This window comes from Hydra vulgaris, chromosome 10 (genome assembly GCF_038396675.1).
Source record: "Hydra vulgaris chromosome 10, alternate assembly HydraT2T_AEP".
NCBI lineage: Eukaryota > Metazoa > Cnidaria > Hydrozoa > Anthoathecata > Hydridae > Hydra > Hydra vulgaris.
In genome coordinates this window covers 5207893-5235373 of record NC_088929.1, presented here as the reverse complement: position 1 = coordinate 5235373, position 27481 = coordinate 5207893, and the positions used below count along the sequence as shown (strand labels likewise).

General features: G+C 28.8%; 2 protein-coding genes across 2 annotated transcripts; one reads left to right on the top strand and one right to left on the bottom strand.

Annotated features, from left to right (window-relative positions):
- Positions 1–13016: 13016 nt before the first annotated feature.
- LOC136086080 (EPM2A-interacting protein 1-like) lies at positions 13017–13532 on the bottom strand. Its single transcript, XM_065808349.1, has one exon. It carries the CDS (start codon positions 13530–13532, stop codon positions 13017–13019), a length of 516 nt encoding a protein of 171 aa, XP_065664421.1.
- A 10134-nt stretch (positions 13533–23666) lies between these two features.
- Positions 23667–24809, top strand: LOC136086079 (uncharacterized). The gene has a single exon (XM_065808348.1). The coding sequence runs from the start codon at positions 23667–23669 to the stop codon at positions 24807–24809; it is 1143 nt and encodes a 380-aa protein (XP_065664420.1).
- Positions 24810–27481: the final 2672 nt, after the last annotated feature.

Genomic DNA, 27481 nt, shown 5'->3' with positions numbered 1-27481 from the left:
GGTGATTGTAGCCTGGAAACAAAAACACTCCAAAAAATATACACCCCGAGCATGTCAGACCAATGAGTTAATAAAAAAATTTAAATTACTATCTTATACTAAATTTAAATTTATTGACAGTTTTAAATTTTTATCTAATTATCTTTTAGTATTCAAAAGTTACGACTATGCAAAAATTTCACCCCTCTCAAAATGAGAGGTTATACATTTAACTGGCGTAATTTTGTAAACATGGTTTCGAGGTAATGTAAGTTTTTTTTTAATTAATGACGAGTACAAATGCATTTGTACTCCAATGTACACAGTGACACACAGCAATGCATTACTGCTTTGAAAACAGCAAAGAAAAAAGCTAGTCAAACGCGAGAAAAATTTTCTTAATTTTTTTTCTTTCAGTGGTGGTAATACTAACATTGAACCAATGGCAGATTGTTTTTTTTGTCCAAAAGGTAGAGAGTCTATCTGTTACATTATTTGTAAGATAACTTTTTTGCCTTATTGGCTAAGTTCAACATACTTCTTACCATTAATCCGCATGTTGATACTAACAAAAATTGATCTTGGTAAAGTTAAAGAAGTTGGTTATGGATTAATGATATTCCTAAAACAGACATTTTCATGGGCTATGCTTAGCCCCAGCGTGAATCAAATGTGCGCACATGTCTAGGAACTTTTTGTAATTACAGATGGATTGCCTATTTCTAAGTACTCTAAGCAGTTGAGAGAAATTTGGAATAAATACATTATAAATTAGGAACAAGTTATCAAGACAGATATCATTGCAAATAAATACTCACGACATTTACTGCAGACTGGTGATAAGAACACTTCCAAAGATTTCCAGTAAAAATGTCTTTTGCAAAGTAGAAAGTGAGGAAAACTCAGACATACCACAAGAGGGTAGAAAGTAGATGTGAACATAATAAGTAAGATGTTCTTAAGTGAGAAAAAAAAAGGTAGTTCAAGAATATTTTGTGTTATCATATTAGATAAATAAGATTTATATTTTTGTATATTTGTGCCTGATATTAAATTATTTTGAATTCAAATATATATGATTTTGAGTATGATACCCTTACACCAAAATTATATTATTCAGCCATTAGCCATTTATTATATATTAACAACTTACATGATTCTTAGCCAGCTAGTAACATGCTGGTCACAGGATTTATTGGCGTTATATGGTATTCGGGGGCGATAAGGTGTCAGGCAAGTTTTTTCAAAATATTTTAATGTGAATATTAGTGTATATATTAAAATATCTGATTGGTTCAAGACAAATTAACTACCTCTTGGTATTGATAAAACCAAATGGATTTTTTCCACACTAATTTAAAAAAACACTTTCTGCTAAATGTCATGCCTCATCTTTTTTTATTTAAAAACTTTAGCATATAAGTTCGCCGAATGGTCACACAAGAGCAGTGAACGCCTGAGGGAAACAATGAAGTACATTAGAATAAACGAGAATTATTTTTTGAACAAAGCATATTTTGACAGTCGCCAAGACAAAAATAAAGATTAATAAAGGAGTTTTAAAAAATAAGACAGACAATGCACCCAAACAGTACTTACAATAATAAAAAAAATAGTATTTATAAAAAAATAGAGTTTATAAAAAAAATTATAATACTTAAAATAATTTTTTTTATAAATAAAATAAATAAAGATATACAACAAATATATCACCAAAAACTTATAAAACAAAAAATTGATTACAAAATAAAAAGTATGTTTACTACAATGCAAGGCCTCAGAATGAAAAAAAAACATAAATGCTAATGTGTAAACATAATTGTGTAGTGATTAAGTAATAAATATCTCATCAGAGTCGCGTCTATTGTTAATAGCGTTTCGATGAGGATCAGCACTAATAGCTAGTTTATCCCGTCAGACAAACGTCATTGCCACTTATGCTTTACCCCGCGACTTTGCCTAATCCATAGTAAAAAAAAGACTCACTACAAATAGCCAAAAATCAACCCCCCCCCCCAAATTTGTACAACACCAATATTTTTTTGATGATAAGATATTAAAGGTGCAGATCTACTATACAAAATAAATAAAAATAACTAAATAAATCACTTACCATACCACCGAAAGAAAACATGAAAACACAATAAATTAAAATTATAGTAGAAACACAAAAATACAAATAAATTTCTTTTTAAGATATAATAAACCCAAGAAAAGAGAATAATAATAATACACAAGGAAAAGAATAAATACATAAAAAATGATAAAGCTATTCGACTTGCTTACCATACAAAATTTGGAAAGTTTTGCATTTCATTCCACAAAGATTTTCTGCGGAATAAAATATTTTCGAATATTTTGATATTTTTAAGAAATGTAGTTATCCCTCCTTTAAACAAAAACTAAAAAATATTATATTTTTAATTGATGTCCATGTGTATACTTGCGTTCATTATGACATTGTATATGCATACATACCCACAAAATTATAACATCATATATGCACATTATAACGTCATATATGCACACGTTCCCACAAAAACACTTGTAAGAACAGTTCATACAAGTGTTTTTGTGGGTATGTGTGCAGATATGGTGTTATGTATGTACGTACGACTAATGGCTAATATGAGCTTAATGACTAACCTAATTGTCTAAAAAAGTCTAAAGTTGTACAAAGTGGGTCAAAGAAGAATTTTTACAAAACGCCAAGTGGGAAATATTCATCATCCAACGATAAAAATCATTTTTATAAAAATAACTTACAAAATAAAATGATAGACTTAATCTACTCAATAATGCATTTCCTGAAGTGTTTTAAAAATTCGTTTTTTATATGATTCAGTTCAACTTGTTCAGTTTGTTTGCATTTACGATTCCTTCGACCAATTACATAAAGTTCCAAATCTTCTGGTTTGATTAAATTTTTAGCATATCGTTCTTTAGCACATTGTAAACTTATTCCTATTTTGCGTATAAAAATAAATATAAAAATAAAATGAAATGCTGTGTATTTTAAAAGTAAGATTAAAGAATAAAGTATTGTTATATTTATTAAACTTCTTTTTTGAATTGAAAAAAGTTCGATTTATTTTCGTCTAATTTTCCAGGGTCGGACTGGCCAGGAAGGTCAGGGGTGATTCCCCCTGGGCCTCTGCCATGCCTAAAGGTTTTGCGCCCAGCTATAAATCAAGATGCACAAGTAAAATACACAAAAATACAAACTAATAATAACTGTTTATTGTTTCTATGCATAAATTTTGCAAAGACAATACAATAAATATGTTAATTCTAAGATTAAAATATGTAACGTTTTATAAAATATACAGAGACATCGTAAAGCAGCCGTATATTATTATTTATAAGTGGTGGCGTAATTAATCTTGAGTTAGTGACGAAAAAGTTAATTATGGGCCAGAGTCCTGGAGAGCATAAAAAATGTTTTGGTGCAAAAAGATTTTTGGGCCCCCCTCTGTACAACGAATATATTATTAAAACATTCAGAACGTAATAATAATAAGCACTGGCTTATAATAAACCAATAGGCTTTCCAATAGGTACGGATTCAGGATTTTTTTTTTTCTTTTTGAGGGGGGGATGTTGTATTTTGAATCACATAAGAGTCTCCTAAAAAAAATAAGGTCCTCAAAGGAATCAAAACAAAAACGAGGTCGCTGCATGCAGCAACCACGTTTATGATTCAATTCCTTAAAAAGGGTAACAATTCGCTTGCAGCGAATGTTCTTTAACAATTATTGAAGAACATTTGCTATTGTCTTCAGTTCCATGTTCTTCAATAATTATTAAAGACCGGTTGAGGTCAGAGGTTTCAACATCGTCCTAATCATACCACTCAGTTGTTTCTTTTTCCGAATTTAAAAAGACGCACATTCAAATAGACCTTGAGCAACTAGGCGATGACGTTTAATTTTTTTTAATCTCATTCATCAATCCAATACTTGAGTAAACTGTTTTATATTGTTTCATCGATTTGATAGTGGCAAAATATTGACTACAATTGGTACAAATTCTTTTTGGTAAGGAACTTTGAACGCTTGGACATGAGCAGTCGTGTAACAATACTTCGGGAAACTTTTTTGTTCTGTTTGTTCGTAAATTCTATGTTCGTAGGACCAAATTTTTTTCTTTATACATGCAATTACCACAAAATATATATACGGCGTATGTAATAAATCTCTTTCGATTGTTTAACAAAAACAAATTTTACTTTACGTATTTTATTATTATTACGTATTTTATTTTACGTCTGACGACGGTCTGAGCTAATCAGACTGAAGTATCAAATAAATAAATTAAAAATTAGTACTAGCTGTATTTTATGTTTTATATATTAAACAAAATTTTTTTTGTTAAATGACAATTAAAAAAAAGTTCGCTAATTGTAAAGTCGTTGCATATAACTTTTCGTGAAATCAGTGTTAGATGTAAACACCTCCAAGTTTGCAACTTAAATTTATTAAATTACGCAGTGATAAACAATTTAATTTAAAATATCTTTTATCACGTCACACTGTGGTAAATTACCCCCCCCCCCACCCCTTTCCCCCATGTGATATTTTAAAACACTTTTGGTTACACTCCCCCCCCCTTCCTTCTCCTCCTTAAGCCTGTCACGTATTATTTGAACAGCCATCTTGTATACTGAGGGAAACACTGTGCACAGACATGACATCATTTGCAACTAATTTTTCATTAGTAAATAAGGCTGATGAAACTGAATCAGATAAATGTTCCAGCGAAAAAGGTTGCAACAAATGTTTGAGTTACGTTGTTCACTTTCTCCATAGCTACAATTTACATTGATCTGCATCTTCTAATATGTATGTTGCATATAAAATTGCATTATGTTTACTTTGCACACAAGTCAAGTGTGAGCGGGCTTTTTCGAAGTTGGAAATTTTAAAAATCGTCTTCGTAGTTTTTTGGATGAAGAGCACTTCAAATCACTTGTATTGATAAATTATGAGAGTGAAACAAAAGTTAATTACAATGAGGTTGTCCACAGTTTGGCATCATCAAAACTACTTATTAATTACTTGCTGTGGTATAATGCTGTTAATACATACATTTTTCTGATATTTTGATTATAAATTTTTATATAAATAATTGAAAAACTTGACAACAAATTTGTATTTTTCCTAATATTGATAAAGTTATTGGGAAAAAAATCATTTTAGCAATAATGAGCAAAAATTAAAGTAGTGCAACGCTGCAATGTATTTTTAAAACCTTGCATTTGAATTTATCATTTAAACGTGCCGAATAAATTGATGAAGTGCATGGTCAAAGATATGTCGTTTATTTTAAAGGTTCTTAATTCACAATGAGTTTCTAATTGCTTAACAGTGACTTGGTTTAAGTTGTTGTAATCGGCTAAATTAAAGTAACTCTCTATACTCTGTTCATATACATTATTCATTCAGCAGTTCTGCACTTTATAGCATCGAATAAAAATCATTGAATTTTATCTTATTTAAATGTTATAAAATGAATCTTAAAAACAGAAATAATAAAAATGCTTACAAGTATATATATATATATATATATATATATATATATATATATATATATATATATATATATATATATATATATATATATATATATATATATATATATATATATATATATATATATATATATATATATATATATATATATATATATATATATATATATATATATATAAGAATTTGAAAGAAGTAAAGTTATGTTGTTATTAAAATTGTTGATTTGCGTTATAAAACATCTCCAAAACGATATTTTTTATCTAGGTAGTTTCATCTTGTAATTCATAATATTGACCACGTTTTAATCCAGAGCAATAGAGATTTGATTTGATTCGTTTGTTTAACAGTACGGATTGCGTTACAATAGTAACGGTCGATTTTTGATATTTGGTTCATTCATTTTTAATGCGATATTTTTAATATCGCATTAAAAATGTATGAACCAAATCTAATTGTATGAACCAAATCTAAAAAAAATGAATCAAATCTAATTTCTAATAAAGAATATCGTTTTAAAAATATATATAAAAAATAAGTTTTGATTATTACAAAAATTATTATTCTGATCAGTGATGTCATAGAGCCGGAATGCCGTTCCGGCCCTTTATGTATATATATATATATATATATATATATATATATATATATATATATATATATATATATATATATATATATATATATATATATATATATATATATATATATATATATATATATATATATATATATATATGTATATATATATATATATATATATATATTTATATATGTATATATATATATATATATGTATATATATATATATATATATATATATATATGTGTGTGTGTGTGTGTGTATATACATATATACAGTCATGGACAAAAGTTTGCGACCACTGCATTTTTCGCATATTTTTTAATTTATTCTACTCTGAATTGCTTTTGGACTACTTTAGTGCTACAATTTTGTACTAATTTGTGTTAATTGTCAATTATAGTATAAAATTGATGTTTACATGTTTATTTTTAGATATAACTGAAATATTTTGGAACATTTTATATTACGGAGACCTTATTTGAAGCAGTACTAGTTAAAATGGTACGCGGTAAAGAACTGACATCTGAAAAACGAGCTCAGGTCGTTTTTTTGTACAAAGAGAACATTTTTATAAGACAGATAGCCAAAAAGCTCGGTATTTCACATTCCACTGTTGTAGCTACTGTAAAGAGAAATCAAGAGCTGAAAAGTTTTAAATCCCGTTCACGCGCTGGGCGCCCGAAGGTTACAAGCAACCGTATGGATAATGCTATAATAAAGGCAGCAAAAAAAAGATCGCATAGCGTTTTGTCAGAAGTACAGGCAGTGGACACCAGCCCAGTGGAAAAAAGTGATGTTTTCAGATGAGACAACATTTTGTAGACATGTCAGACGCCCACCAAATCAGAGGCGTAACCCAAAGTACGTTATACCAACGGTCAAATAGGCTCCAAAAGTTATGGTTTGGGGAGTAGTCTCTGGTAGCAGTCGTGCCGGCATTTGGATTATGCCTAAAAATACAACGATCAATGGTGCTGTTTACTTGAGTATACTGATGGATAACATTTGTACCAATATATGGCATCACTCATTTCCAGCATGATGGCACACCTTGTCATGGTACCAAAGCTGTTAAGGTCTGGCTGCGTTCTGAAAGCATCCCGCTACTGGAACCTTATCCAGGCAACAGTCCAGATCTCAATATTATTGAAAATGTTTGGACTGTAATGAAGCAGAAGATTGCTGCACATAACCCAAGTTCTGAAGATGACTTCATCAACTGGATTAAACGCGTGTGGGTGCAGAAGATTACGCCGGACTATTGCAAGAAACTGTGTGAGTTGATGCCAGGACGTATTGAAAATATTCTCAAAATTATGATTTCATTGTAAATACTAAAATATGAATAGACATGCTGTTTAACCTGTATAGTGTGAATAAACATTCGAAATATATGTACTGATTTATAATTTACTACTTGTTTTTCTAAATTTTGAGTGTTTTTTGTAAAAAATTGCAGTGGTCGCAAACTTTTGTCCATGACTGTATATATATATATATATATATATATATATATATATATATATATATATATATATATATATATATATATATATATATATATGTATATATATATATATATATATATATATATATATATATATATATATATATATATGTATATAAATTTATATATATAAATTTATATATGTAAATTTTATTATATACATTTATATTTATATATATATATATATTTATATATTAATCGACCGTTCCGACACTTATTTTCTGCATTACACCAGTGACACAAACTTAAAACAAACTGCTGCAACTCGATTCACAAATAAATAAAAAACTCTACGTGACTAAAACCCATGCCGTTATATCTTGTTATTTATATAGGCCATATATACATATGATATTTAAATATAAATTTTGATAACTTTATGATAAACATTTTTGCCCAAAGTTTTCCGATAAAAATTTAAAAGAACTTAGAAAAAAAAATGTAACTAAAATGTAAAACGTAAAAATGCTCTAAAAGATAAATTTTGCATCTAATGGTATAAGAAAATAAATAACAAACTTGCTGATTGAAAAACCTTAAAAATTGATATTTTTAAGCTTTTTCATTTCTTTAGATAATTATATTTTTGGGTTTGCGGGCACTTTAAACTTTAAAACTTTTATGATATATTAAAATACTATCATATTCCGCTCGGGGGACCAAGAATAAATGAGTTTAAGAAGAACAAAGGATAGTAAAGTAAAATTCAAAAGAAGTCGAGTTAAGAAGATAGCAAAGAGAAAGCAGACAGGTATGTGCAGCATAATAAATTAAAGACTTCAATTCTTTTTTTCAACTTTTTTAGTTTTTCTTTATAATTTGGTGGTATTGTGTTTTAGCCTCCTCCGGCTAATTTCCATATAGAGGCCACATACCAAGGCCCACGAAGACAGGTTCAGCTTCCTAAAGAGCACCATAACTCGCTTCGACGGATCAAGAGTAAATAACTTTCATTAGAACAAAGTATACTAGAGTACAGACAGAAGAAGTCGAGTCAGAAAGATAGCATAGAGAAAGTGGATAGATATTGTACTAGATGTTAGAATGTTCAATTATAGATTTAATCGGTTTCAACTAAATAACTTATTTGATTATATTAGTATGAATCAAATTGTTTAACATTATACAAATGTACAATGTTAAACAATCTATTTATTATTATGGGTGTTGTGGTTTATGTTCCTCCGGCTAATTGCCGTATAGAGGTCACATACCTGAGCCCGCGAAGGTAAGTTTAGCTCACTTAAGAGCATCATCACTCGCCTCGCTGACCAAGAGTAAGTGAGTTTAGGAAGAACAAAGTAAGTTAGAGTGAACGTCAGAAGAAGTTGAGTTAGAAAGATAGGTATTGTGGTTTATCCTCCTCTGGCTAATTGCCATACAGAGGCCACACTACCAAGGTCCACAAAGACGAGTTCAGCTCATTAGAGAGCATCATAACTCGCTTAGAAATTGAGTTAGAAAGATAACATAGAGAAAGCGGACAGATATTGCGCTGGATGTTGGAATGGACAATTTATACTATTAATTAGTTTAACTACTTAATGCATTCATATAAACGTAATCATCATGGTTGATAACGTTTGTTAATACTTAATAATTATTACTTATTTAATTTTGGGTATTGCGGTTTATCTTCACTTATTTCTTTATTGGGTATTGTACTACTATCTGACGCGAATATTTTTTACAAATATCAACCTTAATATATACAATTCGCAACCATTACATATTATATCATTACTTTTTAAACAATCCATTAGCAATTAATAGATCTAATCATTATAAGTACTTTATACCACACATTTTAAATAACTTTACCACATCATTATAAATAATTTTATTATTCAAACACAACCGCTAATCGTTTTCTAGAAGCTTGGAAGACGTCATGATTGCTGATAACATTAATCTATTTCTTTATAATAAGGATATTAAGTAACTATATGACTGTTGAAATAAAAAACGAAAATATTCAAAAAAAATATTTCATACGAACTTTTTTAATAATATACCCGTGGTATCGTCAAAACTTGGTCACCATGGTCAAACATCGGTCATTTAAAAAATAAATAGCAAAAAAACGTGCGTTATTCAAATTTTACGAAACTTTTTTTTCTTAAATAATAATTGTTATTACTTTGCGTTTATGAATGTTTAAAAAAAAGATAATCTTTAATTGCAATCTGCTGAAATAATTCGTTGACCAAACAGCAATTTCGAAATCATGGAAAATATTGATATGTAAAATAAGCAAATATTGAATGAAATGATCAAATTTAACATTAATTTTATTAAAGTTTACCCAATTATATTTGCAGCAAAAAAAAATATTTTGACTTTGATTATAAACTGATTTTTGTTTAAAAAACAGTGAAGTTTAAAAATACAGTAACCTCCCCCACTAATGCACAGTTCCAATTGCTATCGTTACTAAAGAACAAAGACTACAATTAACAGGAAAAAAAGCAATAAATTTAATAACCACGAAACAATAGTTTTTTATCATTATTTGTACAATAATACAATAATTTCTAATTTCGTTTTTAAATATTTTATATGAGTATATCTTATAAAGTGAACGAACATTTGAGATGCTATTGAAAGTTCGGGCAAATTATCTTTTTTTTTTTTTTTTTTTGTTGCTGTTTATATAAAAATAAAATTACAATGAAACTTTTACGTTACACAAAGAATATATATAAAACAAACAGGGGCTCAAAGAAGATACAGATGACTGGTGTCACCACAATCTTTTCATAGAGCCCCTTCACAATAACATTTAAAGCCCACATGGCTTTAGTAAATTTACAATAAAATATTTTTTCTGAAAAATACTACGTGAAGAATAAAACTCAAAAGCATAATTTACAATAACATTTAATAACATTTAAAGCCCACATGACTTTAGTAAATTTGCAATAAAATATTTTTTCTGAAAAATACTAGGTGAAGAATAAGAACTCATATATACATCCTCATATGTACACATTCACAAACACATATACAAACATACTTACATATATAAACATACTCGCATATACATCAAAAGTTTAGGAGATGCAATTTCATTTGTCGTTTAAAAGAGGAAGTGCTTTTCAAATCTTTTATAATGTTATTTTTTAATTGATTTCATAATGATGGACCTTGGTTAATAATTGAGAATTTTGACACTTGTGATTTTACTCTGCTCAATTGATAGTTAAGATTGTATTTTTGTGAAAACGCCAATGTAAAAGTATCAGAAAATACTTTTGGCAGCAAGTTATTCTTATATTTATACATAAATATTTGAAGCGAATTAAGTTTTGATATATTTAACACATTCATGTATTTCATTACAGAGGAAGGGTTTTCTAATCTTTTTAAATAGTTAACCGCTTTACATGCGTGGTTTTGTAGCCTCTGTAATCTTAATAATTTAGTTTTGTGTGTGTTAGCCCAAACAATATTAGCGTAAGCGAGATGACAATAAACAAGACTGAAGTAAAGCATTTTGCGTGATTTATAATCAAGAAAGGCCCTAGATTTATATAATACACTTATAGGAGATAATATTTTTGCTTCAATAAGACTAATATGTTTTATTAATGATAGGTTCTCATCAAATATTTCTCCCAAAAACCTTGTATAATTTACTCGATTTATTTCATTTTTGTTAATTGACAGTTTTGGCAACTTTAATGGAAGATTAGTTGATTATCTTATTTTATGGAAAAAAGTTAAACTTGTTTTTCACAATTTAATGATAACTTATTAGCTATAAACCATTGGTTAAAGCTTTCCAGTTCAGTGTTCATTGTTTCGAACAATATTTTTAAATCAGAATTGTTGTAGAATAAATTTGTATCGTCTGCATACATTATTGACGATATTTTATGAGAAGCTTTATTCATATCATTAACATATATTAAAAATAATAAAGGTCCCAAGATCGATCCCTGTGGGACTCTGCAATCATTATCAAGAGCTCCTGACTCCTCCAGGACAACAAACCGTTTTCTATTAAAAAGATAACTTTTAACCCACTTTTATGTTAGGCCTTTAATGTCGTAATGCTTTAACTTTGAAAGCAAATTGAAAAATTATATCTAATTCGCCCGAACTTTCTGAAAGTTCTCATTTTAAATAAACTCTCAAATGCTAAGTTTTTTTATGAAGTTGTTTTTGCAATATAAAATTAACGACACGATTGAGCCGACGAGAATCAGAATGGTGCAAGTCAACGTTTCAGGAAATCAACGTTGCCAGTTTCTTTACATAAACTAACACCTTACACCAGTCTTAAGTTTAACATAATGGTGCTTTGTAACCATAAATATTGGCTTTACTAATTATTTTTTTTTACTTACACCATGCTGATTCTTACCAGCTTAATTGTCTGTGTGTTTCAGAAAAAATAATTAAAGATATCTGTCTGAGATATGTTCAAAGCTTAAGTAAGCAAACTTAGAAATGAGGTTTTGGTATTTATGCCTAATTCAATATTTCGTTAATTATGCAAGTAATGTGTGCACAAGCTTTCAATTACAAAACTTTAAAAATACATAGCTTACAAAAAATTTTTAATAGAAATAAAAAAACTCAAAACTATTAGTACGAAACAAAAATAATAAACTAAAATAAATATAAATACTAGTACCAAATGTTTGTTTTGATATATTAAGTTTAAAATTAAGTTTTTTGAAATGCGTTAATTGCGTTATTACGAGATGAATTACGTTATAAATTTAATATAGCAATATTCATTAAGACAATACTGATCATCATTAAGTCTGCTTAAGGGTAAACGGAAGCCTCAGGGTTAAAAGAGTCTTTCAAAACGCTTGTAAAAATTACATTATCGAATGAACTTTTGATACAACTTCTTCCTTTCGGCACCGAAAACATACTGCGTACTCAATGCATCTAAGGCAAAGAACAGGGATGACCAGACTTTTTAGGACAAAAGCCGTATTCAAATACCTACGTGAGCCGAAAAGGCGCATTAAAAATTTCGGTAATTTAGATAATTATTATGCATTCTTTTTTTAAAGATTTTTTTGCAAAAAATTTAGATAAATAATAAGTGTTTTAAAATACTTCATGAAGTTAAAAATTAAATTTTTTATGAAGAGAAATAAATTTTTTTGAAGAACTTTTTTTTAAAAACTTTTTGTGTACAAATTTTATATTTACTACTAGTTTATGTAAAAATTGAAAAAAATATTTTCAAATTGTAAAATTTCAAAATGTAAGCTTGTTTAAAATTTCAAATTATCTTGAGTGTTTCGAAAAATTCATTTCAATCAAGTTAAATGAAAATCTAATCCCCTTTTTACTCACACTATAAAACCATTTAAAGAATTGTTAAAAGAAGCATATTCACATAAGTTTTTAAAAAGTAACAAAATTACAAACAGTTACAAATTTATAATCAGGCACTAAGATTCTGAACTTTAGTTGCAAGTCTCTTAAAATCTGGCTTCAAGCTTGTAGTCGCTGTTCTAAGTAACTCTGACAAATGCTCAGTGGTGAGATTTGCACGATACTTTGATTTGACAAATTTCATAGTGGAAAATAAAGATTCACATGTGTATGTTGAACCAAAAATTGAAATAATTTTTATACTAATTTTGTTTAGTAAGGGATACTTAACCTCAGGCACTATCTTCCAAAATTCCAATAAAGTTAGTGTTTTATGCAGCATCACAAGATTTTGATCTTCTTGGAGATCTAATAGTTCTGTTTCAAATTGAGATACTTCTTCAACCATGTTTGATGAAATTGGACAACCATCACTTATAATATCAATTAAAAAAGGATTTAATATAAATCCTAAAGATGATTTAAGTGCATGCAAATCTATAAACATTTTTTGAAAGTCTTCTAGTAAATTCTGTAATTTTTCCCTGTATGATTCAAACTGAATTAAAGGATTAGAAATAATCATCTTGAGCAAGATCAGATATAATTTTTTCTTTTCCCTGAAGAGACAAATTCAGACTTTGTAAATGTTGGATTACATCAGTCAAAAACAAAAGATCTTGCAAAAAACTCTTATCATCTATAATTCGAAAAGTCTTTTTCTTTTCAATCAAAAATATTTAATTGGTTCTAATCATTCTACGAACATAAATAAAGCATAACTACTTGAAAGCCACCGTACAGCACAGTAAAATGATAAGTCATTTGGTTTGTCAGCAAGATCTAGATCATTAATAAAGTTTTTAAACTGTCTGTGATTTTTAGCATTTGATCAAATATAATTTACAATTTCTGACACTAATTTTAGAACGATTGAAAAATTAAAATGTTTTGCTACTAAATGTTCTCAATGAATCAAACAATGAACTAAAATGAACTCTGGATACTTAGAATCACCTTTTAATATACCAATAAGTCCAACATGTTTGCCAACCATCGCTGGTGCACCATCTGTAGCAACACTAACAAGTTTTTGATAGATGCATTGGATTTAACTAGAACTGTTTCAAGAGCTTCTTTTATATCAACTCCACGATTTGTATCTTTTAGCTCAACCAAATCTAGTAATTCTTTTTTCACAATTACATCTGATGTTACATACCTTACAAATACTGCCATTTGAGATTTATCTTGAACATCTATTGATTCATCCAGAGCTAAACTAAATGCTTCACAGTTTTTTAACTCAATCAACAGTTTTTTAAGTCATTCATAGTGGCGTTAAACGTTCCCTGACTTGTTATGACCAAGTTCTTTATTACAAATTAAACATATTGGTTTATTTTCTTTTTCAATAAATGCAAATTTTTCTGTCCAATCTTCATTAAATATTCTTTTCTAGTTATCAATTTTTCTTTTCTTATTGCTGTTACAAAGTGAATTATTGTTAGTATTTACTTTATCCATTTCGAAAAATTAAGTTTTGCGATTAAATAAAGTAAATACGAAAAGAGCCCTAATGAAATTCCAACCCCCTCAAGTTGAGGGGGTTTTAAACTTTATATGGTCATATAATTTTTGAACGCTGAAAGATAATACTATGAAACTTAAAAATTATCAATGAATATATGTCTAGTTAAGAATAGCACAAAAAATATTTCATTGATTTGTTGCTCTCACGTTTGGGGCAGGTGTTGCAAAAATTTTGGGGCTTTTTTGTTCCCAGCCTCCAATCATCGCAATTTTTTGCAAACCCTCATTATTTGAAATAAGTATAAACATATAAATCTTTGGAGTTAGCTCCATTTCTGGAAGTTAGCTATCTCAAAGATCAAAATATGCTGGATCCGCCACTGTTTATTATACATTATTGAAGCCATAATAGCTATTTGTATCGACTTAGTGTTAAAAGATATAACTGTTTTTATAACAATAGGTTAAAAGTAACTTATGTTACTTTTAAATTATTGTTATAAAAATAAAAGAAACCAAATGTCAATTAAACGATTTTTACGATTGATATAAAAACGAAACGAGTTTGAAAATGAAAGTAATTTGTTTGTAAAGTTTACCGCCTCTTTGTTTAATTGTTTACGCATTCTGAATGAAATAAATTATTTTTTCAAGATGACCGAATAAGTCCCGAGTATTTCAAAAAATGATACTAAATACCGAAAACAGTTTTTTGAATGGGGCTAAAAGTTACGATTATTCATGCAAAAACGACTTTTGTAGAAAAATCAACACTACCATAGTTTATCTGAAACTAACATAACATATGTTTATTGATATTGTTAAACATGCTCATTTAGGTGTGGTAAAGAAAATAATAACTTCAATTTTCATAAAAAAATGGTTTTTCATGAATAATTTTCTCTAATAATGTCTGATTTTAAATGTCAAGTTACATTCATTGAAAACAAACACCAACACGCGCTTTTATGAAAAAATCAAATCCATAGACTTATCTATAGCTAAGCCCCAAGGTACTTTATGTTTAAAACTACATCTTTTCAAAATAAAACTACGCTTGACGATTTGTTATAGTCGCGTAGCTTTTACCAGATTATTATAGTGGTTAAAATAATCTTTCCATACATATCAAATATGTAATACTTTTTGATGAAAAAAACTTACATATAATGTAATTGAAAAAACTTATATTTTTGTTCAGAAAAACATGTACCATGCCTTATTTTATTGAGTACTAACAAGTGAATTAACGACCCCTAAATAACTATATTTTAAGAAGAACGGAAATTGTCAACCGTCGATTTTTCACAATATTGAAAAAAAAAAATACTCTCCAGCTTAACGTCCAATTTCTTTAAAAGATTATTTTTCAAAAAAGATGTTTTAGTGTAACTGGATTTATTACATTTTATTTTATACTGTTACTCGATTTATTACATCTTGTGGGCAAAAAACGCTAGCTAAATGTTTTTATAATTTAATGGAGTAGCTTTGTTTCTAGTATAACTCGTGGCTGACGCCACCGACGGAACCAAGAGCACCTACCCCATCCCTCTTCCCCACACTTTTTTTTTAATTTTAAATTTTAACAAACCTATTAAACCTATTTTTAAACCTATGAATTTTTCACGACTGAGGACTTGAAAGTTTTGTTCATTTTACTAAATTCTTTAATTCTTTACAGTTTAATTCAAATTTTCGTTTATTAAAACTGACCGCGTCATAAGACATTTTCGAAATATAAATAAACAAATCTTGTAGATATTTTACTGACTTAATATTATCTGATTGATTTACAATAAAAAATGTATTAAAACGAATCAAAAGAAACAGAAATTTTTTTGCATTTTACTTGCTCCGGTTTTAACTGAAAAATATTTTGTAAATAATTATCATGAAAATGACGCAAAAATAAATAGAAAAATCAAAACTCTGAAAGACATTTATATTTTTTCTTTTCTTAGTGAATAAAGTTCGAGTACTGTGTTACACAATCAAAAATATAAGGCATTTTAAGTATTCAAAGATTTAAAAATATTTACAAATATATTTGCCTGCAAGATTTTTCATGCTTCAGATATGACTCTTGCAGACATTGTGCAAACTCCAAGTTTTTATGCTTTTGAAAAATATCCTCTTTTGACATAAACACCCACATACTTTTTTTAATTAGGAGTTTGCACAACGCTTAAAGTGTCATTTCCAGGTCCAGATTTAGGCATAAGCATACTATGTGCCATGATATTGTAAAGTAAGGCCGCTTTTTACAATTTTAAATTTGCAAAAAATAAAAAATAATTATGTAAACTTTATTTGCTAAAATACAGGAGTCCTTAAGAGAGTTAAAGTCTCAACAAAAATACCTTTAGTTGAAATTTAACACTCCTTGGGGAGTAAAGTTAGTTAATGTAATTTGTTTTGACAAAAAAGTTTTAATTTATATCTTTTAATTGATTCTTAAAAAAAGATTTTTAAGCAATAGTTTTAGATATATTGTTAATTAATAACCTGGGCCCCCGAGAGCCGTCACGCCACCTGGAACAGCAAGCCTGATTGGCACCCTTATTTAAAAAAATTTCCTTATATTATAAATAAAGAGTTTGTGGTTTTGTTTTTTTAGGTACCTTCTTTTCGTTTGGCGCCCCTTGAATATCTGCTGCCCGGGACAAACTGTCCCTTTCGCCCCCCCTCTCGGCGACCATGTTAATAATAATAACGCAATTTGTAAATGCAATATTTATTATAATATGCGTTATAATAATAACGCAATTTGTAAATGCAATATTTATTATAACTTAGGCCATTTGTAGATGGAATATAAAACAGAATTTATTTGGTTTTGTATGTATATATGAACGGACTTATATTTGCATGTATGTGTGTGTGTGTGTGTGTGTGTGTGTGTGTGTGTGTGTGTGTGTGTGTGTGTGCGTGTAAAATAAAAATAAAAGTAGAATAAAATAGAGAATTAAAAATAATAATAATTTTAAAAAATAATTAAAATTTTTTTTTTTTTTCTTCTTTTTTTTCTGCAAATAGTAAATTGATTGTTAAATCAGTTTTCTCTTTAGTTTCTACTTTCCTTTTTCATTTTTATCGGCTGAATTTTTTAGTTATATTAACGGGGCTGGATGATAAGACCATGTCTTCTGCCGGCTCCGGTCGAAACTTTAATGTTATATTTTTATGTTGTAAAAACATTGTAAAAGCTTATTTCTTTTTAATGACGAAATAAATAAAAAAAAAAAAAAAAAAAAAAAAAATAACGAGTAATTGCTAATAATTGCTTTCAGTCGAATACACAATATTTGTTCACTGTGTAGCTTGATAAGTATTGTGTACTATTTACTTTACTTTGTTTAGAGCAGCTAATCATAAAAAACACTTTTTTTAGTTTATTAAAAGCTTTTAAAATCATAAACAGTTAGACATGACCAACAACATGAAAGAAAGTTTTCTGCAGATGAGTAAAAGTGAATTATTTAAATCACTACCTAGTCTAGGTACCTATAGAATTTCCCTTTTTTTTTTTCATTAAATCACTTTTCTTTCACAAAAATGGCGCTAAAACTCACATACAGCAATTTTAAATTTCAAAATATTTTCAGGGCTCCAATCAGTATAAATCCGGCCATGGTCAAACCTGCATAATCAAAGAGTACAAATATGTTCATGAAGATTTAATAACTAGTGAATAAAAAGCTAAATATATAACTACTTCCTAAATTATTTTATACACATCTTAGTTAATCACAAATATCATTGTATATAATACAAATATAATTGTATTTAATTGTGTGGTAACCTTATTTAAAAATTTAAAAAATTTTTAAAATGATGTAATTATAGTGTAAAAATTTTACTTTATAAATTCTCTCCGGTAGCAGAAAAAAATCCCCCAGGATTTCTTCTTACAGCACATAAAATAAGCGTTATATCAATAAAGTTGTTTATAATATAATTATCATTTACATACATATTATTTTACAAGTAAAATCTTAATCCTTCCTTTTTTATAAATCGACTGACAAGTAGAACATGCAAGTAGTGTACATTTATCGACTGATAAATTAGTAGAGCATGCGAGGATTACCGCTACATTGACTTTGAGGGTTTTTGTTTGGGCAGGCAATCTATCAATTTCAAAAAAGTATTTTGAAATAAAAAAATTTTTTGCGGGGAATTTTTTCCCGAGGGATTTTTTCTCAGGGGGATTATTTCCGAGGGGATTTTTTTGAGGGAATTAATTCCAGGGTGATTTTTTCTTAAAACCGTTCTTTCCGTAAAAGCATTAAAATGATGTTTTCTTTTAAGGTGGTACTAGCCCATAAAAATTAAAACAGTCAATTTATTTAATTTTGATGCAATTTTTTTTTAAACTATGTGCATTAAAAAATTATTTAGAGTAAATATAATAAAAAGTATTAGTATACTCGAAAACATGAGTCAGCAAAAAATATACAATTTTAACTACATTTTTAAACAAGGATTTCTCATGAAATAGTCAGTGTGTGAAGCTAAAATTTTGCAAAAAGGTTAACAACATGTTGATTGAGGGATTTGACCAGAATCACCATCAGAACTTTTACAGAATCAAAATGGCTGCACTTTAAAAAATAATTTTTTATTTTTATGTAAAATTTGTGCTGCTAATGTTAATATCTCGACAACAGCTAACTATAAAAGTCTCTTTTTGGTCAAATCCCTTCACAGTAACCTGATGAACAATCTGTGAAAATTTTAGCCATAATCTCCAAGTAGTTCAAAAGATATTCTTGTTCAAAGTTTAAAAATCTGTTAACAGAGAAAACGCAAGAAAACAAAATAAAACAACTTTAACAATATATATCTTTAAAAATTTCCAGACACATAGGAGTCATCCTTGCTAAATCCTTTTTTTATACCTCTCAATTTTTTCCTTCTTGATTTTGTCACTTCTTTTTCCTTCCTTTCCATATGAATGACACGATTTTTGTCTTTTTTAATTGCACTGAGAAGGAAATATTTTCCACAATGAAATCCAAGTTGCTTAAATGTTTCTTTATGGGAAACGTAACCTCCATTAAAAGATATAACTGCAGAGAAAACAGCCAACTCTAAAACATTTTTTGAAACAAAATGTGTTTTGGGGCATTTTTCCCAGATTATTTGATTATAAGACTCATTAGGATTTTGGGTATAGCTGTGTAAACATTTTGACAAAAGATTGTCCGAACTAAGTTCCATAAATATTGGGTGTAATAGGTCTTTTATAGCAACTGGTAGGTTTAACTTGTTTTTATAAGTGCATTGTCCTGTAATCTTATCCCTTTGCCATTTGCACCAGCTAGTATTGGTTCTGGGACTAAATTGATGACGTGTAGCTGCATCACCTTCGCAGCAGTGCCATAAAACTGCAAGTACAGCTTTTTTCATAGGGTAGAGTTTATCATTCTGACAAATAGCCATACCAAAGTAATTCTGCATTAAGTTAATACTTGCATCAGTTAGTCTTCCTTTACCTGAGAGAGTTTTACTGTCATTCAACTTTTCTTTTTTTTTTATTGCACGTAAATTCCGAAGTCTTGTTCCAAGTCTCTTTTGAACATGACCGAGACACTCTAGTTTTTCTGGTATCAACGTTTCTCCATAAGGTCTTGCTTCCCTTACTTTGCTGTATGCTTTAGTGTCCCCATCTCCTATGTAATGACTGTACCTTAAGTAAAACTTACTTAATGAAGAACAAAAAATTGAAATAGCACCAGCGGACTTCATAGCACCAGATGATTCGTGATGATTAATTGCACACTTATGTCTTGTTTTCCATAGTTCATAACCAGCTGATCCTTTTTTTTTGGACCAAATCTCACAAGATTTACAAAATTTTGACATAGTGTAATAGTCTAAGACCTTTTTATTATCCTTTGAAATTGCAGATACCACGCCATTCAGGGATGAATAACCCCTTTTTTGCCATGTTCCATCAATAGAAATATGACAGTCAACAATATCATTGCTACACGCATTGATGTTAATCATTTGACGCACTTCATGAGCAGCTTTTTGGGTACTTTTTTCAGCAGATTTTTCATATGCACAATAAAGAGTCTTATTAATTTTTTTATAAGTAGTAAATGCAATAGAAAATGGCATATTCATCATTATTGTAAATGTTTCAATTCCAGCATGACCTTTGCCTATCTCGCGAAAAGCCATAACTGTGCGATAGTTAATTTCATGTGCTTTTTTTACAGTTTTACTTTTTTGTAAAGGTATATATTGAGGAGAAGTATAAGAAAATCTGCATGCTGAATAAACACTACATTTTATACATAATTTAAGTGAAAACCCTTTGTGTTCATTTTTATTGTGTAAGCTTAACAGGTGAGCTACACTCAGAACAGCGTGAGAACTCCTCAAATAAATCTTTCATAATGCCAAAATGTATAAATATAAAAAAATTAAGGTCGTTAGATGTCTGTTTGTTTTTAGCTGAACTGCCAATACAATTAACTGCTTTGTTCAACTTTTTAGCACTTGTACTATTAGTACTACTAAACATATTTGAATAAGAAACACTTTCAGGTGAAATGTTTTGTTGATCAGACATTTTATGTTGATTTCCATGAAAATAATTTCTTTTTATTCTTTTGCTATTTTTTTTATTTCCCATCTAAGAATAAAGCAGTAAAATGTGAAAAATAAATGCAATAAATTCAATAAAATAATCATAAGAAGCTGTTATTGATATACTGTTATAAATTCACTTTCTTCTCACTATACAATTCAATTTAATATTATTAATGGAATTAACGTATTTGCAAAGTTGATATAAAGCAAAGGAGATATATATGAAATGTAGAATAATAATAGAAATTAATTGTTTGATGAAATTTAAGTTAGCCCAAAAGTAAGCATTGTTTATTGTTGCTATGCGGTTGCTAAGGGCTTCTTTTTGAGATCATATTACCAAATTAACAATTTCTGTCACTAAATTACTTAAAAACATAGTAAAACTATACATTTTCGAAATCTACAATGATTCTATTTTTCAAATTTAGAAAAAAAAAAAATCTGAAAATTTTGAAATTTGTCGGGCTAGTACCACCTTAATTAAGTAAAAATCATTTTACTTGCCATTGCATAATTTGTCATACTCAAAGACATTTTACTTGGGATTAGTTAATTGTTAAAAAACTCATGTCACGCTTTATTTAGTTAAAAAGCTAGATTATTACTAACAGATTATACTAGAGTGTTAATTAAGTCAATACGTCAAGCCTGCAATCAAAGCGTAAACCTAAAACTATTAATGTAAGATTATACTATCCAAAACTTTGTGTCAACGGTTATCAAATCGATTATCAAAAAAAAAAGCATACTTTTTTTTTTGCTTTTTTATCTAGTTTAAACATTGCAAAAATATTTAATATGAGATGAATTATACGTTCCATTATAAATAAATTTATGTTTTTATGGTATAGGGTGAATAGTGTTATCCATAGCAATACCTTAGCAACCGTGTCAACTTTGTTTTGTTCATAGTGGGCTCAAGACGTGTTTATAACGTCTAAAACACTTATTAAAACGCATTAATACATATTTGAGACGTTTAAAATACGTCTTGTGCCCACTGGGTTTGCTCTTTTTTGTACACAAAACTTTTAATTTGAACTGCAAAATGCATTTTTCAAATTGTCTTCTTTGTTTTACAACATTCTGTTATTTACAAGTTATAGTTTTGATTTTAATGATGACATTTAATAAGAAGTTATGTTGTGTTGATGTCAACACACATGTCATATTGATTTCATCCTATATTTTTTTATATATCTCAATAATACAAATCACTGCATTTATTCTTTATATGTTTATAGAGTTATTAAATATAGGTAATAATAAAAATAAAGTAAGGTTAAACAAAAAAAGACAGTTTACATCTAGCAGACATGCATGTACTGCAAAAAATTAAAGTTAATTAACCACAAGTAAAAAAAGCTGTTTCGTCATCAAAAATCAGTTTAGATGAATCACTTCTAACTGTTGACGAAGGAGATTCTAACTTCTTTATAATAGGTCACTCTGGAATACTGCATAGTTGTCTTCAACTTTTAAGCAGATTAGATTTTAAGATTGTGGTGGCAAGGTCACCATCAGCCTTGACCGGATAAAAAATTTGGGACTCTCGCATAACCTTAAACTCGAATATATCTTGTGATTGGAGCTATAATTTTTACTCGTCTCCTGAGATAAAAAATAAAAACATACAAGAAGTCAATGTATGTGCTGTAATGAGTTTTCGCAATATTGGTTTTGCCCTCAAATAGCAAAGAGCCAGTGTAAATGGCAAAGAGATAAACTTGAAGGTACAAGTACAAGATAAAATTGAAGGCAGTGGCGGAACTACTGGACGCAGGACCCTGCGTTGCGGGGGGGCCTACCAGCTATAGGGGGCCCTCATATAAAAAAAATTATACTCTTAATAATATTTATACTATAAAACTCTTTTCCGCAGGTATAGTGGGCCCTAAAATATAAAACTTGGATAAAAAAAATGTCATCCATAGTATTAAAATATATTGTTCAAAAATTTATTTTTGTATTGGAGTGTGTAGTTTACATTTAAACGAAAAGTTTTAACCTTTTTAAAATTGCATACGCAATTGAGAAATAAAGTACGATTATCAGCTGCGAACTGCCAGATGTTATTGTATAGTTAATTTTTTTACCGTTATGTTGTGTTTGTGTATGAATTAGACAATTAGACTGAATTCGGTAAAAGTAATAATTTGTTGCGTATAAATTTTTTTTAAACTGTAAGAAGTTCTTCAATTTATAAGTTCTTAGTTGCATATTCAATATTTCAAAATATAAACAATATTATTTGTTATGTCGTTGCATATCAAGGATAATGATTCTATAATCCTTGTTGCATATACGAATTAACTTTTAAATGTATGTTCTCATTTTCAATTTTATATTAAATCTTCCGTTGTATTAAGTTAACTTTTCATTTCTTATTTTATCTGAATTACTAGTCTCCAATTTATTTAATCGTGTTACGAATAATAAAGTATTGTTGCACGAGAGTTTATTACTTCACTGATATATTTAATAAAAGGTAATTAATAAATTTGTAATAATTAAAAATTTTACAACAGGTACTGAATTTATAAATTTGTAATAATTTAGATTTTGACTCATAATAATGGAAAAGAAATTAAGTAGTACAAGCGGTGCAGCAAAAAGAAGAAAGTTAAAAGAAACAAAAGGTACTTTAGCTAAATTGCCGAAGCTAACAACGTTTTTGAAACCAATCGAAAAGCGAGCGGAAACGGAAGTGGAAAGTCAAAACTCTGCAGAAGTGGCATGTATAAATCAGTCAGTAGAACATGATGATATCGAAGAAAACATTGCTACTGGTAATAAAAATGTGAACGAAGAAGATGTGAATAGGTCTCCGAGAAACCACCGAAATGAAGACCAGGAAGATTCAAACTCTGATACGAATGACGCCATTGAACAAATTAATTTAGAAAAATCAAGTGAATTATTTTCTACTGACATTGCAAATTTTCATGGTAAAATACTAACAAAAGATATCAAGAAAATAATTGTATTATCGGAATCGTGTCGGCCAAAAGGTCCTTTTATACGCGACCCCTTGCAAGAAAACCGTAGGTTTTCCAAGGAATATTTTAAAACTACCACAAAATATGGATCTATAGAAAGAATGTGGCTTTGCTATTCCCCAAAACTTGATGCCGTTTATTGCGAGCCTTGTTGGCTTTTCTCAGAAGAACGAAAAGCAAAGGATAACTGGCGTGAGCTTGGTGTCAGAGATTGGCGTGGTCTTTCTAAAAAAATTAAAATTCACGAAAATAGTCAACAACATATATTTGCTTGTTGCATTTATGAAAAATGGCGACATAATGAAACAATTGATAAAAATATAGAAGAACAAATACGATACCAATCAAATTTTTGGGTGCAAGTCTTAGAGCGGATAGTAAATATAACATTAGCACTTTGTAAAAATTCTTTGGCTTTTTGTGGTCATCGTGAATCATTTGACAATGAATATAATGGTAATTTTTTAACCCAAGTTCAACTTTTAGCTAAATATGATAATGTTATGAAGCAAGTTTTGAGTATGCCAAATGGATCTATAAAATATTTAAGCCATCAAATTCAAAATGAAGTCATACATTGCCTTGCAACGCATTTAAAAGCCACTCTTACTGCTGATATTAATAGTTCACCTTTTTATTCAATTATAATGGATACAACTCAAGATATTGCTAAAAGAGATCAGCTAAATGTTGTGTTGAAGTTGCTTCATTTTTTGTAATGCTAGAAGATGTGTATTCATTTTTCGGAAATAGCATAAACAGGTGGGATCTACTATCCAAATATACAGGAGAATCACAAATAACATTAAAAAGGTTAAATCCAACGCGATGGGCAGGACGATATACTTCTCTTTTCGCCGTTAAAATTCGCTTTCTTGATATAATGAAAGCTCTTTCCGAGATATCAATAACAAGTACAAAACGTGAAGAACGCGAAGAAGCAGTACGAATACAAAAAAATATGAGCAGTTTCGAATTTGTTTTTTTATGCGTGCTTTTGTCTAAAATCCTTAATGAGGTACATATACCATCAAAATTGCTGCAAACTAAAAATTTAGATCTTACGACAGCTTCAGGTTCTCTAGAAAATGCCAGCAAAAATTTAAAACAATAAAGAAAGATGTTTGATTCAGCAAAATTTGAAGCGGTAGAAATAGCGACTACGTGGCAGATTCCTGCAATATTTTTTCAAAAAAGAAGAAAAATTGTGAAAAGGCATTTTGACGAATTATCTACTGTCACCGTTTTGATAGTAGTGAGCAAATTTTTCGCATCAAAATTTTTATAAAAATTTTGGACCTCGTTATCAACCAACTCGACAATAGATTTAAAGGAATGCAAGAAGTGGTACAATTATTTTCCTGCATCCATCCAAATAAATTAATGGTAATGAAAGAACGTGAGATCATAAGCTGTGCAGAAGCCATTCAGAGAAAATATAGTGAAGATATAACAACTGAATTTCCGCTGCAAATGGTTATGGTAAAGTCAATGCTACAAGATGAAATATCAAAAATATCATCTATACGTGAATTGGCTGACCTTTTAATAGTAAAATTGTCAACTATAGCTGCAAGCGTTCCACAAGTGATAACAGCATTGTTATTGTTTCTTACATTACCTGTTACTGTTGCATCAGCTGAACGTTCTTTTTCGAAGCTTAAAATAATAAAAAATTATTTACGAAATACCATTGGTAAAGAACGTTTAAGCGACCTTGCAATAGTTTCTATTGAGGCAAAAGCGGCTGGAAAAATGGAAATGAAAAACATCATTACCGATTTTGCCAATATGAAATCAAGGAGGAAAGTTTTCACTATTTAAGTTCGGTTAAGATTTAGTTTCGTTTTGAAGTTATCTTTATCTTTATTTAATTTTTTGTTTTTAAATATGGTATATGAAATAAATATCTATTTAATATGTGAAGCTTTATTTTTTTTAAAAAAGACATTCTTTTGCGGGGGGGCCTAAATTTTGAAGTTCCGTTACTGATTGAAGGTACAACCTTTAAAGCACATTTAAGTTTGCCTCTAGCTATAAACAAAGATATTGAAAGCATCTTTAAAGATCTTGGCTCTGAAAATCTTCTATAAAAATGCTCACATGGGTTTACCCAAAATCCAAATGAAGCTTTAAACCAATTACTTTGGAATTAGTGTTCAAAGTCTCATTTTGTGCCACAAACTGTTTTAGAGATAGAAGTATATTCTGCTATCATTAAATATAATGGGTAATTACAAAGGTGTTATTGAACTTAATAATGTATTTAAACTGTTAAATTTGACTGCTGAGGAAATACTTTAGCTGCTATGCAACAAAAAAGGACAATACTCATATCAAGCAAATTAATAGCAAAATGAGCAAAAAAAAAAAGAAAAACACAAAGGAAAATTAAAATAGCAGTTAAAAAAGGATTCATTGACAAAACAAAAAAAGAGGCAGAGGGTAAAACTTATTGTTCAGGGGCACAGTAGTTTCATATTTGTATACTATTTATTTCATTTTTCGCAGAAATAAGTGTTTGTTACGTTCACTTGAATTCAAACGACAATTATTAGTACTATTATTCAACCGCTTGACTTGAAATTTTCACAGAGTTTTCTTCAATATTGGAACTAGGTTCTGAACTAAAAACAACTATTTAGAACCAGCAGAACTTGTTTAATCGCACTTTATTTTTCTAAAATTACCTTATTTTTTAATTCTTAAAAAGAATTGTCAGTCATTATGGATTGTACATTTTTGAACTTTGATTTTAGTTTAGAACCTGCTTTACTACTTTACCTATATGATTTCAAAACTTGGTTCAAATACTACTTATAGATTCTGAGAAACTAATGTTTGAAATTTGATACTTTTTTGCTAATTTTTGCTGACACAGCTTTTTTTTTAGACATCTTTAAAAATTTTTGTCAATTTTTTTTTTATCAAATATATTAACTGTAAACTTAGTCTAGAGACATTTTTATTTAACTAAAAGCTCTGCGAAGAAAAACATTTAATCTTTTTTGTTTTGCTTATTAATGAAAATTTGCGTTGCGTAATTTATGGACAATTTTATATCCAAGTTTTGTTATTATGTTAATTTACTAAACAACCTAATATGTCAACACTAGTGGAAAAAATTAAATGTAATGACCCGCGTAAGTGCTAACTTGCGTAAATGTATATATTTTATAAGTACAAATTAGTTGCAAAAACTATATGTGAATTTGCGTGAGCGTAAAGGGTGTCCATAGAGTACGTACGCTTGGAGAGGAAGAGGGGGTCTGCAAATGGCGTATATGAGATGGGGGAGGGGGGGCATTTGGTCAATTATAAAAGTATGGAGACACTAAACTAAAAAAAGTATCATTGTGTGTATCAGAGTGTTGGGTTCATAGGATAAAAA

Coding starts and splice junctions, on each gene's coding strand:
- LOC136086079 (XM_065808348.1), top strand. CDS start 23,667: ATGGAAAAGAAATTAAGTAGTACAAGCGGTGCAGCAAAAAGAAGAAAG.
- LOC136086080 (XM_065808349.1), bottom strand. CDS start 13,532: ATGATTATTTCTAATCCTTTAATTCAGTTTGAATCATACAGGGAAAAA.